Genomic DNA, 15,871 nt, shown 5'->3' with positions numbered 1-15,871 from the left:
AGTTTGAGAACTGCTGCTCTAACCTTTCCCCCACTTTAGAGGTGTGTTATTTTTTAAAAAAAACTAAAAAGCACAGATTTGACTGGTGACGTTAGAACACTTCACAGTAAGATGTTGATTAATCATGTTTCTTCTTTTGTGCTGTGCAGCAAACTGCCTACATTTGACCTGCAGTCTTTGTGTTAAATGGGTTGGAAAGATAGCCTCCATTAAAATCTAAATCTGCAGAATAGCTAAGCGTTTTTCTCTGCCTCAATCACCTTCTATTGCTATGCAGTTTTGATTTTGACATACATTATAAATGTCAAAATGGGCTGATAGCTTCACTTAACAAGACATTTTGTACAGTAGACATTAAATTTCAATAATTTAGAAAACTCACTTGTCTCAAAACTATAATAATATGCATTTGACTATGCTTTTGCTTCAAAATGCCACTCTCAAAACAATAGTAATTATGGAAGCTTTAATTTCCACTTGCCTATCTCTGAATCCTAATTTAGCTCTTAAATGTCTGGGATACTTATTTTCTTTTTTCATCTTCAGTTTCAGTGCAGACTTTTTTTTGTTGAAAACACTGTCGTACTAAAGTAATACATTTGATGTCATACAAATTATTGTATGTACTTATTTAATTTCACTGATGTAAAACCTGGATTTAGTCAGTATTTTAACTGTGGACTTCACAAATATTATTGCTTTTATCAATGTCTCCACAAGTTAATTAGGTAATATGATTCTTCTCCAGGATATCTACTTGGTGGGCATGTAGTGCGTTTTTTTCATGGCCATGATGAATGTTTGACAATCCCATCTACAGACCAGAGTGATTCACAGCAGAAGTGAGTGAGCATGGATTTTTATACACTTTCTTTTTTTCCCTGAAAATCGAAGTGCAGCTTCATATATCAGTAAATTTTTTTCTCAGTATTTTTCTTTGTGTGAGTAAATATAAAACTGTAAAGTGTGTGTGTGCTCATGAATGCACAGAACTTTTATATAATTTCTGAATGCCTGGTACTGATAGTGGGGAAAACTTTGACCTCCAAACTACTCTTGCAATCTCACTGAGGTTAGTGAGGTTGCACTGGTGTAAATAACGGCACAATTTTGTTCAGTATGTAGAGAAATCACAAGGACGAATTTGCTTGCTACTATTTCACTAGAAGTCAGTTGCAGCTAAAAACATGAAAATGAGTCATGCAGTCATTAGGCCTCTTATCTTATGTGTGTGTGTCTCTCTCACTTTATTTTTAAATATATGTTTGGCAAGTGTCTAATACTCCCCAGTGATCTTGCTTCAACTGGCAGCTTTATATGCATTCTGAAAACACTGTATAAATACAGTGTTACAATTGAAAAAGTTATTATTTATGTTAATGAAGCAAGACCAGTTCATTACAGATTTGTATTTCAAGAACCGGAGAAATTCCCATCTGACTAGGAATGCCATCTGGAATAGTTTTTGAAGTTTACCCACAGCAGTGATGTAATGTACTGAGATTGGTTTGGAGTTGCATTGTCATCACCAGGATTTCAGAAAAAATTAAACATTAGTATCCAGTTTGAACTGCTTTATGTTCAGAACAGTCACACACAGATTCTATAAAACAAAATACATTTGAAAAATAGGAACAGATGTAGGAAAAAAGAGAGTTAGCAAAATTAATTAGTAAGAACTACATGAGAGACAGAAAGTCACTTTGGTTCATGGTACATTGCTTGTAGAAAAGGGTTTTGTGTATTATAGTCCACTTGCTCAACCTGTTCCAGACAACCTGAAATTTCTGTGTTACTTTTAATAGAGCTGCCTAAAATGTGCATCTCTGATAGTCTTTTATTTTGTGGAAGAGAAATTTAATTTTTAAAAGACTTCTACAAAGACAGCTGTTCATAATGGTGCAATTCACACGTGACAGAAGGCCCATTCGTGGCAGGACTCAGTTCTCCTGCCACAAGCAGAGCAGCAGCCGCAGGGGACAAGAAGGCCTGGGATCACTGTATACCAACAAGGAGCCCCTGCACCAGCTTAGAGTTTGATGGATGGCATGAAGGGGAGAACTGGAGGAAGTTCCTCTGCAAATCCTGCTTATGCAGATGCCTGCTGAGGAACATGGAGGAGCAGTAGTCACTACTTCAGCAAAACAGAAACACTGCCTTGTGAGGAGTTTCTACTGGGGTCCTGTAGCTTGCCCCATGTTGGCGGAAGGGGAGTTTATTACCCCAACTCCTTACAGACCTGATTACTAAGAGCTTTGTGGATATTTTGAGAATTTCACCCAAATTATTTGCATTCCCTATTCCTGGAACACATACTTGTTATCACTCCGGATATGCAAACAACACGTTCATGTTTTTACATGTTTTATTGAAGAAAAAGTCTTGCAATATAGAAAAGCAATTTCAGTTTTAAAATAATTCTGTGTATTACATATTCATTAAATAGGTGAGGGTGGGTATTTGTGTTTTCTATAGAAAAGGTTCAAACACAATTGCTATTATAAATCTTGCTTTCACATGCTTGGTAATTATCTGAAACATTTACTTATGGGGCTAAAATTTTCTGTGGTTGGTCTCTGTCTGAAGATGAACCTTTTGGAAGAAGGGTTAAATAACATTCTTTCTGGAGTTACAGTAATTGTAAAAATAGTCTAACCACCATTTTTACTAAGTCTTAAGCAAAAGTGACCAAAGTGTTTAACTTGAAATTTGGCAAAGACTGACTCCTCGCTGAGGAATGTGAGCTTTGTTTATTTTGAGGTGGAGGACTTAAAACAATGCATGAATGAAGACAAATTCTGAGCCTGATACTAGGCATTTGCTAACCTATGTTAGTAGAGCCTAGGGAAGCCCTGACCCTTTTTGACAGCCCAGTGCACATTCTTCCTGCCTGATCAGAAGATAGGGGCCTGTCATGCAGGAGCGCTGCATCTCTGTGTGTTGCAGCAACAGTCTCAGTGATGTTGATAGTTCCTTGCTCAAACACGCACAGCAAATGCCCCCTCCCCCAACCCCAAACAAACAACAGTGAGGGTGTGACGGGGAACAACCAAACCCCTGACTGAGCGTCAGGAATGAAAAAAAATTGCATCAGTGGAAAAATGATCTTTTAGATTTTTTTACTACATTATACAATATTCTGCAAATTCTAAAATTTCACTTAAAAAGAAAATTGTTTGTTTTTTTCATTGTCAAGAATAACAGAAGGGCTACTTCTCTGATAATCCAATCTTGCAGAAAACATTGGTAAGCAAGAAACAACAGCACAATGTGATCCTTGTTCCTTCTCAGATCCCATTCACCTCAATGTGTGAACTTCACAGCCTAATTAGAACTAGTTAAATGCTATCATTATTAAGCAAAGAAAATTTGATTTTTTTCTTTTTCCTAAGATGCAAGCAAATTAAGTGCATAAATAATATGTTCATGTTGCTGTTAAAATCACAAAAGAGTTCAAGTAATATTTTGGGGATTTGGCTTTGTATGGTTAGATAGAATACAGGTGCATCTTGGGACAGATACTGTTGACGCACACTATTCATCACACTGCTCACATTATTTTTAACATGGTAGCATATGGTTTTTGCCTCAGATTTATTAGGAATGCTTTGGGAAGACAGCATCAGGGAAATTACCATCTCTGATTTTTTTTTTTTTTTTTTTGTTAATGGAAAGATTGTTTAAAGAACAGTTATGTTCAGAAAGGTGATTATGTAAAAATGGCACTTTCTTACTGAGCAGGTTTAATCCAAGTGGGTGTTCTCTATTCTTTCTGCTTTTATTAGTGGCCAAAAGTTTTTGCTACTCTTTTATCTTGTTTAGAACTGCAGAGCCTACACTGTTCTAAGAAAATGAGCTTGACTGATTTCTAGCTTGTACCTAATCAATGGTAATATAAACCAGTTTCCAGTTGCATGGTCAAGTTCTGTCCTCAGTTGCACTTTTGGAAATTTCATCTGAGTTGATTTGAATGCTGTGACTGTGGACAGAATTGGATCTGCAGAATCTTTATTGCAAATGAAAATGTATACAAAGATCACAAGTTGAGTGTGCAGGCCTGACAGTTGGGCAAATAAAAACAATAGTAAACAGATTCAATATAAAAACTATAGGATACAATAATTATGTGGTTCCCACAATGCCAATTTAGTCACATTTCTGAATATAACTTCAGTTTAAAAGATATTATCTATTCAATGGGATGTAACTTGTACACAAGTCTATAATATTTCAACAGGCTTGTCAGAGCAGGAATTCTGTAGACTTAGGGATAGTTAAACTACTTTGCAGCATGCTGTATTGTAAAACAGAAAAGTAAATGTAAATAAAGAAAAAGTCCAGCCCCCCCTTAAGGGCAGAGCAGGTCTTCCTCTGCAAAGGTAAATGGAATGAGATTTGGTTTGCGTAAGCAATTTTCTGGTCATCACTCCTGACATTTCATCCAAGCACGAGAAGTGTCATAATATTTATCATTGCAGCATAAAGGCCAGGCTTGACCCTGGAAGTCAGTAATCTTAAAAGATAAACATTCCTAAAACAAACCAGTCTGAACTGCCCTGTTAAACAATACTTTGTAAAATGGAAACCAAATCATGTTACATGGATCAAATTTGAATATGACTGTCAAACTTTTCATATTTTTGATATTCTAACCAAGTGGACCCATTATGAGGTCTTTTGTTCCACTATTCTAGGCCTGTCAATTTTAACCCCTCTGTGATTTTTTTGGAATAGATTCAATCATTCATATTAATAAAGGAAACACTTCTGCAGTTCAGTGTGTTCCTTTGAACAAATACTAATTACTGACTACACTCTTGCATTTCTTATGCTTTCCTGTTGCCTTCTCCCAGCTGAGAACAAAAGAAAAACCAAACCACACAGATTACCTTCCACAAGTGTGTGAAAGCTACAAAAGAATCAAAACTGGAAATTTTGATAGACGCACTTAGGACTTGATATGAATCAAGCATTAATGTTGAGTAGTCCCTTAATTCTCATACTCCCTCTTTCAGAACTCTCATAATTAACATACTTAATCGATTGTTATTTTGTTGATGTTTTTAAAACATCTAAATATACGTTAAAATAAAGATGATAAAGACTAAGGCATAAGCCTTAAATAAGTCATCTTCCAGCACGGCGGAATGCTATCTGAGTACAGTGCTTTGTTACTCCATAAACCATAAGTATACACACAGTAATAATTGCATAAATCTTGCCTGAGAGCCCAGTCATTGATGGCAAAAGGAAATTTAGCAATGACCATCATCAAATTCCAAAAATAATATCATTAGTAAACCACCCCCACTGTTTGTGTAACCTCCAGTTTGAATTTCTGCAATATAATGTATATGGGGCTGTCTTAATAGGCAAATCAAAATGGAACTGGTGAATAATGCAGCAGCTTGTCTTCAAAGAAGTGTTTTACACCAGTGCCCCAAAGAGTGCACTGATTTTTCTACTCACTTGCAGGTGCAAATCGAAGTGCTGATACTTACCTTCTCAGCCTTGTGTGGCTAGTTTTACCTACCTGAGGGACTGCCTCTTACCCCATGCACCAACACAGCATTTGAGAACAGCTGATGCCTTTAAGATAATAGTCCTGATATTTGAGATCTTAGAGGCTGGTGACAGGGAATGGAGGGACTTAACTCTGGAATTCATTTGCCCCTGTTGATTTGGCAGAACCTGAATCAGTTGACCTTCAAGGGATAGTATGAAGCCAAACTGTTTACTTCATACCTTTTCCTGAACGGTTGGACAGGGGCTATTGGTGTTATGCTTATCTTTCATTTGAGGTAGTCTGTCTTTTTAAGATTATTGTATTGTTCTTTACGCCTTAAATTAAGTGTTTTTGTGAGGGCTATTTATTCAACATTTTTCTTTCATATTTGTAGGCAGTGTTTCCCTTTAGTAAATGCAAGGGCTGAGTCTTTCTAGCAATAAAAATGCAATATTCATACAGATAGCATTGTAATAACTGTCTCGCAACATATAATTGGAATTACAGTACATTACAGTACTTTTTATTTAGGAGTATGTACAGATATTTACCATCTTTGAAATTTAGATATTGGTCTAGCAATTAATTTCAGACTCTGAAATTGATATTCTGATTACCCAGGTGGCTGTAAGTTACAGCTCCTGAATGTGTTCAGTTATCTGTAATTATGTTTACTATTGTACTTCTATGTACATACAGTCTTATTAATTCATACTTGTGATTGGGGAACTCTGTGAACTAGAGATATTTGTGAACAATCAAGTGACATACAATTGATCTGGTGTTTTTGACGTTAGAACATTATTTACCTAAGAAGGATGTAGCTGAGGAAAGAGAGCTACTGTTCTATAGTCACTACAAATTTAGCAACAAAAAAATCAGATGGTTATGGATCAACTTAAACTGTTACATAGATGGTGCAGTTGATGAGTAGGAATCTGGTCTCCATTCACTTCCACTTAACGTGGCTGGAAAAACAGTGTTCAGTAACGTAGTAAGTTATAAGAACAGGAGTACTTGTGGCACCTTAGAGACTAACAAATTTATTTCAACATGAGCTTTCGTGAGCTACAGCTCACTTCTTTGGATTCATCCAAAGTGAACTGTAGCTCACAAAAGCTCATGCTGAAATAAATTTGTTAGACTCTAAGGTGCCACAAGTACTCCTGTTCTTTTTGCGGATACAGACTAACATGGCTGCTAGTCTGAAACCTGTAATAAGTTATAAAATCCTTGTATTATAAGTAACCGCAAGGAGATGATCTTTTCAATCTGTCTGCAGGAGAGTATTGTATGAAACAGGAGGAGCTGGTGTTCGTGCAAGATCCTTGTGGAGAGTGGAACCCCTTCGTATAAGGTACTGTAATTTTGGGCTAGTGTTGTTTGTAGCTCCCATTAAATTACTAGGAGTTTGATAGGATCTTCTGCTATGGATTATCCAGAGGTATAGCTTGATTTAAATATTTTTCCCTGCTACTTGACTTATTTTGGTCCATCCGTTAATATTAATAAAAAGAAATCTGTAATAATACAAAGGTGCAGAGAAATACTGAACATACGATATCTAGGCAGAATTGTTTGTGAATTTGATTTTCTTTTAGACTTTTCAGCAGGTCTTTTAAAGCTCAAAGTGGAAATGTTCTTTCCATGTAATTTGGAGATTAATCTTTGCTATCTGTTTGTTTAGTTGGAGTGGCAGTTACATCAAGTGGGGACAACCTTTCCGCCTTCGACACATTACAACAGGACAGTACTTGGCACTTACTGAAGAGCAAGGTCTTTCACTTTTAGACAGAGGGAAATCAGACACAAAATCTACTTCCTTTTGTTTTAGAGCATCAAAGGTAAATAATTATAAAGCTCTCAAATGCTAGATCAAAATAGATTCCAGCATCTTAGAGAATTATTTAAAGGAAGAAGCAGTTGAGAGTGATTTTGAATACAAATACAGGAATAAGTAACTCTGGTTGAAGATGGTAGTGTGTTCTTTGAATCTTAAAAATTTGCTACTATGTTGAACAAACTGAGATTATTGTATGCTGGAAAAAATTATTAACAGGCAAAATAGATGACATACTATATTTAGATATAATTATTCTAGATATGATATGATCATAGAACCATTTTTGTTGGAAGGAACCTCGTTAAGAGAGTCATTCTTACTGTTTATCATGGTAGGATTAATTTCACTGGAACAAATTCTGCCCTGGTTCTCACTTTAGGTAGTCATATAGATAGCAGTGGCATCGCAAGTGAAGCATTTCAACCCAAGTACTTAGTTGGTCAATCTCTAAACCACAAGTTCTCAAACTGTGACCTGTAGTGAGCTGCTAACTAATCATGTGGTGCTAGCATTTTTCCTCATTTCCAGTTGAGAAAAACAGTACCGATGTGAGGGGGAGAGGAGATGTGGTCTAGCCTCAGGTATTTCCGGTACTGACAACACTGCAATTTACTGTGGCAGCTTCACCCACTGCATAACTCCTTGAGGTTTCTGCTATCTTTTAACCTGTATTTTCCCACATATATTCTTTAATACTATGATAGAGGCATTTTGAACACTTGACAATCACCTTAGATAAGTAAATACTTGAAGTTAGTCTCCATATCCACAGTCTTTCCTATAGTAAGTATGGGGAAGCTCAAGGGAATGTTGCAGATATTGAGGTAACCTTACCTATTAGTTCTTATTCTGTACTTGTTGACAAGTAAGAATAATTATTTCTGAGCTCCTTATAAATACCCCTTTGTGTTCTTTGTAGACAAGTATCATGTCTTCCCTTCAGGTTTATTTTTTTCTGAATAAATAAGCCCATTTCTCTTAACCTTGCCTCACATCACTGTTATTATTTAGTCTTCTGTCCTCTGAACTGCATTCCTCCTGGTCTGGGAGCCTGTTTAGCACTTTTCTTCTCTCCCTGCTTTGCACATTCACAATGCACTTATTTCCACTAACTCAATTGCTTTTGCACAAGCATCTCTAATACTAGGAATAATTTTTTAAAAATTTGAATTCATATTGGATTCTTTCTTCATGTCTCCATATAGAAATAGAGCAGCGGTGAAGAAGTCTGGGCCTTATAGAAAAATTAAATGAATGTATAAATGTTGTGAGAGAATTTCGTAGGCAACTGTACTGCTTTAAGTGAAGGTGACTGAAAAGATGTTAATGACAGAAACACCAACAAGTTTATCTGTTTTCTGTGGCCATTATGAATAACATTTTCAAACGTATCATTTCCTGCAGCCCTACTTGATTCTAATTTTTTTCTGAGGTATTGAGTACCCATAACTCCCACTGAAGTTAATGGGAACGACAGGTGCCCAGCAGTTTTAAAATCAGACTATTATTTAAGTTCTGAATATGGATTTAGGGCCTACTTTTGAGCACTTAAGTTTTAAAATGTCAGCCTATATGTTTTAAGGGAAATATTCTATTGTCATTGGAGAGGCAACAGTTTCCCTACAGCTGGTGGGTGGAATCCTGCTTTGAGATGGGATGTTCCCATTCTAGCACAATACTTGGCATATTCAGCTGCCATTTATAAGACTTTCTGAGAACAACTATAGAATAACTAGCATTAATTTGGAAATAATATTTTTGTTTCTTTTTATTTTTTATATTTCAGAGTTCATATTTTATATTTCAGGTTTTGTTTTCTTAACAGTATATAAAGATAAAAGTAAATTATTAACATCAGAGTCAAAGCAAATAACATTCTAATGCATTTAAAAGTAACAGATGACTCATACAGTACAATTTGGCTTCGTTTCTACATATCTGCCAGGGTGTAGCTATCTTTGGGAATTAAAATGGCATTAGGATGCTGTAATAGTTTAACAGTTATCGTAAAGCTTAATTCATTTTTGGTAGAAGATAATGAAATAGGTATTTTAGATTTCTTTTTATATGATAGTTTCCAAATGTTCAAATATTCATTATTAATTACATATTTTATATTTGTCACCAACTAAAGACTGCATTTCAAATGCAGAATTAAAATGGAAGGAATGTTTTCCTTTTTCCTTTATATTAATGTAGAAGAGAAATTAGAAAGTAGATTTCAAGCTTTGTATTTTCTGACTTCAGGGACATGGAGCTATAGGACTGAAGTATTCATCAGCAGCAATAAATAGGCATTGACAAGGCACTGAGCTGGCTTGATCAGGCTATTCTTTTTATAATCCTGGACTGCAGGCCTCTGTTTTTGTCAAGTCACTTTAACTTTTACCAAGTACTGTTAATAAAGGGAGAAATGGAGCAGGTGACGATACCATTTTAATTATTGCTTAATCTACCTAATCATTTTTAGGGATGGGTGAACTTAACCCTAAGGACCTTTCCTTACTGCTCTTTACAGTAGGACTACAGGTGAGTCCTGCTTTGAGCAGGGGGTTGGACTAGATGACCTCCTGCGGTTCCTTCCATCCCTAATATTCTATGATTCTATGACTCAATATAGCTCCAATCACATTCCTGTCCCTCCCTTCATAACACAAGCCTCTCCTCTGTCACTACTCATGGTCCTGCTCCTCTCTGGGAAGTGAGAATACCCAACTTTCCTTTGGTCTATTCCCCAGATTTTTGACAGAATTTGCCCCTCCTCCCAGTTTACTGATTGCATCATACAGCTTACCCTCCTCCATTCTGTCAGCCTTCCCTCCCTACCCTTCCATTTGGTTAACTGCTGATTTTTTTCTTTGCCACCAGCCAGACCTCCTGGTTGGGCTTGTTTTCCTCAGCCTGACTGGTTCCTGTCCTGAGGGAAGCAACTTGAGCACAGGTTATGAGGAGGGAAGAGAAAGGTGTTCCTTGTAGGGAGAAGTGCTTAGACACTACCATCTGATGGGGTCTGTATAACTACTTAAAGAGAGACCAGGCTTTTGCCATGAATCCTGACCTGTCTACCATTTCAGCTTTTAGAAAATATCCCTCTTCCCTTGAGAGTGGAACCAAGTGGCTTACCTGAAATCATAGGGAAACTGGCCAGCCTCCAAGGAACAAAACAGCTGGGGGCATTATGTAGTGTCACAACTGTTAAAATAGGAACTGATCTAAAAAAGCCAAAATTCAAGTTGTGTAATTATGAGGTAGAAAAACTTTGTTTTGTGGCTTAATATCATTAACAAGGGGACAGTTAGAGGTTCAGTATAACTTAATTTAATATTTTATTTTGATAGCAAATGTTGTATTATCATAGCTTGATTTCAACATCATAACATGTTCCCTTTAAGCTTGTACTGAAGGAGTTTTGTTTCCTTTGGCATAAGCTTCACAGAGTTGTTACTATAGTCCTTCGCCTGTTCAAAGTGCTGTGCAAACATTAAGCAATTGATCAACTAACATTAATAATTGCCACCACAGTTATTTTATTTCATTTGTGACATTGTATTATACTCTCTTTAGAAGTTCATAACGTTATAATGTCCTCACCATAAATATGCAGTGAAATGAGATGAAATTTCATCTCATTTGGACATCATAGTACAATCTCCATAAACTTGATCTGACATTTTCCCGTGGTTTTGACATTGTAATGGCATCCCCAAGGAGTACATAGTAATTTCATTTAATCTTGACATTGCAATGCTGTCTATTCAGGCTTAAATTGACATTGAAATGTGGCAGCTCCATGCAAGTGAAAAGAGAATTAACATAGTTATGGCAAAACATTTTTAAATGCACTTCATGTTTAATAGCTGTTTTTAATATCTCAATATCTTGACTTCAAAGAAGTAAGATAAAAAAAAATTCAAGTGCTGTTGTTATACTCAAGGACATAGGCTGTTTGGCCACTGGGATCAGAATAAACCTTCCAACCACAGACATGATTTATGTTACAAAAGGAAAGAGACAGGATTTAACTTCAGTAAACACGAAGGGATTTTTTTTTAAAAATCACAAACACAGTTACTATAGGTCTTCCTGAGTTTCTAGCTCCCAGATTGAGAAAAATAGCCTATGCTGTACAGTATTACCGCAAAAGGGTCAGCTGATGTCCTGGCCTGGACTAAGTAATCATGCAATGGATATAACACATTGCTATATATTAAGCAATGTGTATTGCATGAATTTGGAGGCAGACAGAGGGCTCGGTCTTCCCCCAAAGTTTCCAACGTTGACCATTATCAGTGAGGTGATACTAGACTATATGGTCTATTGATATTGTCCAGTGTGGCAGTTCTTACTTTGTCTTTCTCATTGTGAGTTTGAGCAAATCAGGGACCCTTACAAAACCATTCAGTTGATTTACTCAACTCTGAAACCTCTAATTCAGTGTGAAGTCCTCTTCCCAGCCTGCCACCATCCTTAACTTCTCTGCTCTGACTTCTGGTGCACAGAGAAGAATGAGTCAGGCTTATCAATGTACCCAAAAGATATAAATACCTATCCGGATATTAGGTAGAGCTCATGTTTGTTAAGGACCTGCTTTGTGAAAAGAATTAGGAGAGATAGTGAATGAAGGTTGCCTATTGCCTAACTGTAGGGGGAACATGTGGAAACCCTGAGCTAGGCCTTTGTAAAGGACTCATCTTGATTTCCTGGGGCCTAAGTTGGTATTGTCACAGAATTTTAGAGAGGACAAATACCTTGTGCTTCATCATTGCATCACTGGAACATTAATACTAAACATAATCATAGTAACATTGGTGGGTCTGTCTGTACCTGAAGTATTGACTGGCCTAACCCTGGTAACATTAGAAAGACTGTAAATATCAGAAATGCTGAGTCCATGTATTATTTTTTTAAAAGTCATAAAATTAAATGTCCAAGTTGCTGATGTCATCTGCAAGATTGCCCCCCACTCTTACTGAGTTAGATCAATAGGATCCATTTTGCCTGACACCAGAAATCAGATCTATATTTTCTGATTGGGGTGAGGTCCTCATAAATAAATAAATAAACATTGATGAAAAATTGTTTATAATTAGCATAGTGATTGATGTGCCAATGAGTCTAAGTGTGACTTTAGAAATACATGCTCTCTGCCTTTAGATCTGAATATGCAGCATGATGGAATTGCTGGCTTAATCTATCTGCAGCAACACTATCTGCTTTGCTGCAGTTGCATTCACAGAAGTATTAATACTTTTTTAATAAAGAGTGAAATGCTTTTAGTGAAATACAGTAAGTGTGGGGGGCAATCTTGCAGATAACATCAGCAACTTGGACATTTAATCTTAAATCTGTTTAGTCCAAATGTAAAAAAAATTCTATTTTAAGAACTATACCATAAATCATGTTGACGAATAAGCTCAGTCTATAATAACAACAGCAATTTTCTTAATTCATGCTATCAGTCTCTTCATAACTCTCTTTCCTTAGTTTGTATACCATATATATGGATTTGGGTCAATGCAGCAACTGATTATTGAACTCCCTTGTATGTTTGGGTTGTTGAACTTTTAGAACCCCCTCTTTCCACGTTGGGCTTCCACATGACATTGAATCAACCACTTAACTGAACTATAAATGTTATCTGTAACTAGAGGAAAGTTAATATTCCTCCATAACAAATGTTAAAACATTTACTGAATGATAATAAAATAAGCAAAATGCATATAAATATAATACTGTTAAACAATATTATAGAGAGAGTATAGATTTCTTCTATAGCACTTATTTAGATACATAGTACCTATATCTATTTTTTACAATGCTCTGAAATATTTGGAATCATAGGGCTTGTCTACTCAGGGACTTAGTATGCAGCAGGCTAGTGCATTGAACATTCACACCCTGACTTCCCATGCACTAAGTTGCTGTGTGGACCCTGCTACTGATCATTAAAAGTTCTGTATTGCACTTTTGACATACTAGTGTTTCAAATTTTTAGTGTACAACAGGAGGATCCACACAGCCAGTTAGTGTGCAGCATGTTGCTGCTCTTTACATTCACACCCTGGTTTCTGTGCCTTAAATTGCCATATAGAAAAGCCCATACTGAAATAATACATTCCAAATATTCTATTTTCTTATGTAATTTACTGTCAGGGTCCTATGAGATCTGCAGTCATAGAATTTGCTGCAGAATCTACTTCTTGCTCCAGAATTGTACACTAGCATTCAAACTTTCATTTAAAAAACAAACAAACACAAAAAAAACCCCTTTTTTCCCACTGTGGTGGTTGGGAAGAAAACCTTTCAGTTGTGAACTGAATGTAAAGTGGGCTAGTGGTAGCCTGAGTTTCCAAAAAGCACTATACAATAGTTGGAAAGATGTGAATAATTCCCATTAATCTCACATGGGTGCTAACTCTAAATTTGTCATTATGAACTAATTAATTGCTGATCATTGTAGAGGAAATAACCAGCTAATTTGCTTATCCCACAATCTCAAGCAACTTTCTCTACATATACAATTTTAAATTAAAAAATTACATTGAAAATTAATTGAACTTAATATCAGAGGAACACTTCAGAAACCAGTGTCTGCTACAGAGTAGATGGGGCATTGCTTTATTCACTTTGAATAAAAAGTGAACTAGAATTGTTCTCTATTTGGGGCAGGGGGGGCTCTTAACATACATGTAATGCTAGCTTTGTGGAAATCCTCACAAAAGTTGAATTTATGGGCTTATTTATTTAATTGTTTGGTTGTTGTGCTGAAAAATTATTATTATAATGAAACGAGTTAAAATAAACATTTTTTCTGAGGATAGAATGTAACCCGTTGATTTGGTTACATCAAGGCATAAATTATGTAAAGGTGTACTTTTAGCTACGTCTGTTAGCAAAGTGGCTAGTATAGGCTTTAATCAACATTAGTGACTTTGGCGTTTGCCTTTGCACTATTGAGATTAAACTAATACTTTTGCTTTTTTTTTTTGTTTTTTTTAAACTAAAGGAAAAACTGGAATCTGTTCATAAACGGGACATAGAAGGTATGGGAGTCGCCGAAATAAAGTATGGTGATTCCATTTGTTTTGTCCAGCATGTAACCAGTGCATTGTGGCTGACTTATCAAGCACAGGATGCTAAAGCACCACGTTTAGGACCCTTGAAAAGAAAGGTAAGCGTTTTAAAAAAATAAAAATATAAGCTATAATCATAGAAATTAAAGATGTAAGAGATTGATTGGGTCATATTGCCTTTCATACTGATAATGTTGAGGTGTTGAGTGCCTTAAAAACCCACATTGAACATAGTAGGAGTCTAATGGGGTGCATGCCATGCCCCTGCAATTCGGCCCTTCTCCCCCTCTTCTCAGAGACTCAGGAACACTTAAGGCTGGTGCAACACCACGCTCTTTATTTGTGTTCAAGTCCCCTCCACCAGCTATTGAGCTGTTTTTGCTCTTGTTGTTTGAAGTCTGATCCTGTTTCCTTTTATACAAAATGAAGAAAACACACATAAAAGGGGAAAGAAACAAATATGAAAGATAGAACATGCTGCATCTGTCTGTGGTGCTTTCTTTTTGCGTTGCATCCTACCTGCCACTGGAGAAACACAAGCGCAGATTAGTACAAGATTTACTTAGTTCATAGATCAGGAAATCTGTTGGCATTTTACTTTCAAGGAGCCGTTCTAGAAACTTCTTATAATGGTTGTAGAAACTATTCCCATTTTATGATTCCGTTTACTAGGAAGTGTGTAGTGAAGAGGTAGGGATCCAGATAATACTGATATCACTTAAAATACAGACTGAAATACTCAAATCTGAGCTGATGAAAAGAAAGGGCAATCCTTGTACTGAGGCATTCTCTCTAATTCCCCAAAAGTGTAGAAGATTTCACTCTTGACCTTCCATTATAAGGGAGAGATGTGTTTAAGTGATTTCTTTAGTCTGAGGCACATGACCCCCCCTTTTTTTTTTTCAAAGTCCATGTACATTTTGTTAAGAGTAATGGAGTTAGAATTAACATAGTTTATCTACAGCATTTTCCCAAGTTATTGATCGAGCTGTTATGGTAGATTGTACAATTGGAACACATTGTGCTAATGAGAAAATGAAAATATTGTGTTAAGGACTAATGATATGGAACTGGTGCCAAAAGAATTAAGTAACCTCCATGTGTCATTCTTTTTGCAAGGTATTCAATATCTGAAAGCAAAATTATTTCAGTGGATACTAGCAATTGTTGAGTAAAATTATGATTTACAGCAAGTAGTGACTGATGCATTGTGATCACCCATCAATGGTTATGTTTACAGGAGCATTAAATATATATTTAACACCCTCAAGGATCCTTTATCGCTTTACAAACTCAACAAACTGATATTAATCATTTCAGCCATCCTTAAAATGAAAGGGGTATTCAGATTGTTTGAATGTAATTACTGAGGCTAAAATTTAGCTGGGACGGTAAATCATTCTACTCTGGCAAAAAGTGCAATGGAATTGAATGACTTCAAATGAACCT

At 36.1% G+C, this 15,871-nt stretch overlaps 1 protein-coding gene across 1 annotated transcript in view; it reads left to right on the top strand.

Annotated features, from left to right (window-relative positions):
• The window catches only part of RYR3 (ryanodine receptor 3), a 663,207-nt gene that overhangs the window by 206,504 nt on the left and 440,832 nt on the right, over positions 1-15,871 (top strand). The window contains 4 exon segments of the mRNA XM_075065483.1: positions 749-842; positions 6,789-6,863; positions 7,194-7,350; positions 14,356-14,520. Coding sequence (XP_074921584.1) covers positions 749-842; positions 6,789-6,863; positions 7,194-7,350; positions 14,356-14,520 — 491 coding nt within the window.

This window comes from Chelonoidis abingdonii, chromosome 4 (genome assembly GCF_003597395.2).
Source record: "Chelonoidis abingdonii isolate Lonesome George chromosome 4, CheloAbing_2.0, whole genome shotgun sequence".
Taxonomy (NCBI): domain Eukaryota; kingdom Metazoa; phylum Chordata; order Testudines; family Testudinidae; genus Chelonoidis; species Chelonoidis abingdonii.
This window is presented reverse-complemented; position numbering and strand designations above follow the sequence as displayed.